Source organism: Ailuropoda melanoleuca, unplaced genomic scaffold (genome assembly GCF_002007445.2).
Source record: "Ailuropoda melanoleuca isolate Jingjing unplaced genomic scaffold, ASM200744v2 unplaced-scaffold47922, whole genome shotgun sequence".
Taxonomy (NCBI): Eukaryota; Metazoa; Chordata; class Mammalia; order Carnivora; family Ursidae; genus Ailuropoda; species Ailuropoda melanoleuca.
This window is the reverse complement of record NW_023220417.1, coordinates 1-673: the sequence shown is the minus strand read 5'-3', so window position 1 is coordinate 673 and position 673 is coordinate 1. Positions and strand designations below refer to the sequence as shown.

Sequence of the window (673 nt, the reverse complement as noted above, 5' to 3'; positions counted from 1 at the left end):
CGCTCTCTTTCTCAATTACAATGGCTCCCAAAGGCAGCAGCAAACTGCAGACCGAAGAGGACCTGCTGCTGCAGGACTTCAGCCGGAACCTTTCAGCGAAATCATCGGCTCTCTTCTTCGGCAACGCGTTCATTGTGTCTGCCATCCCCATCTGGTTATACTGGAGGATATGGCACATGGATCTCGTCCAGTCTGCAGTTCTGTACGGTGTCATGACTCTAGTCAGCACCTATCTGGTAGCATTCGCCTACAAAAATGTCAAGTTTGTTCTCAAGCACAAAGTTGCGCAGAAAAGAGAAGATGCAGTTTCCAAAGAAGTGACTCGCAAGCTTTCTGAGGCTGACAACCGGAAGATGTCTCGAAAAGAAAAGGATGAAAGAATTCTCTGGAAGAAGAATGAAGTTGCAGACTATGAGGCCACAACCTTCTCCATCTTCTATAACAACACGCTTTTCCTGGTCCTGGTCATCGTTGCGTCGTTCTTTCTTTTGAGGAACTTCAATCCCACTGTAAACTACATCCTGTCAATCAGTGCATCTTCGGGATTAATCGCTCTACTCTCTACTGGATCTAAATAGACTGAAGCAATGCCAGCAAAAGTGTTTGTGGATCATGTATGTACTGGAGATCTCCCATTGACAACATCAGGGATTTCCAGAGTCTGTAAATTGAG

The 673-nt window shown here is 45.9% G+C and overlaps 1 protein-coding gene across 1 annotated transcript; it reads left to right on the top strand.

The window, feature by feature from the left end:
* The first annotated feature begins 20 nt into the window (after positions 1–20).
* On the top strand, positions 21–578 carry LOC117799353 (translocon-associated protein subunit gamma-like). Its single transcript, XM_034651829.1, has one exon. The coding sequence runs from the start codon at positions 21–23 to the stop codon at positions 576–578; it is 558 nt and encodes a 185-aa protein (XP_034507720.1).
* The last annotated feature ends 95 nt before the right edge of the window (positions 579–673 follow it).

Coding starts and splice junctions, on each gene's coding strand:
- LOC117799353 (XM_034651829.1), top strand. CDS start 21: ATGGCTCCCAAAGGCAGCAGCAAACTGCAGACCGAAGAGGACCTGCTG.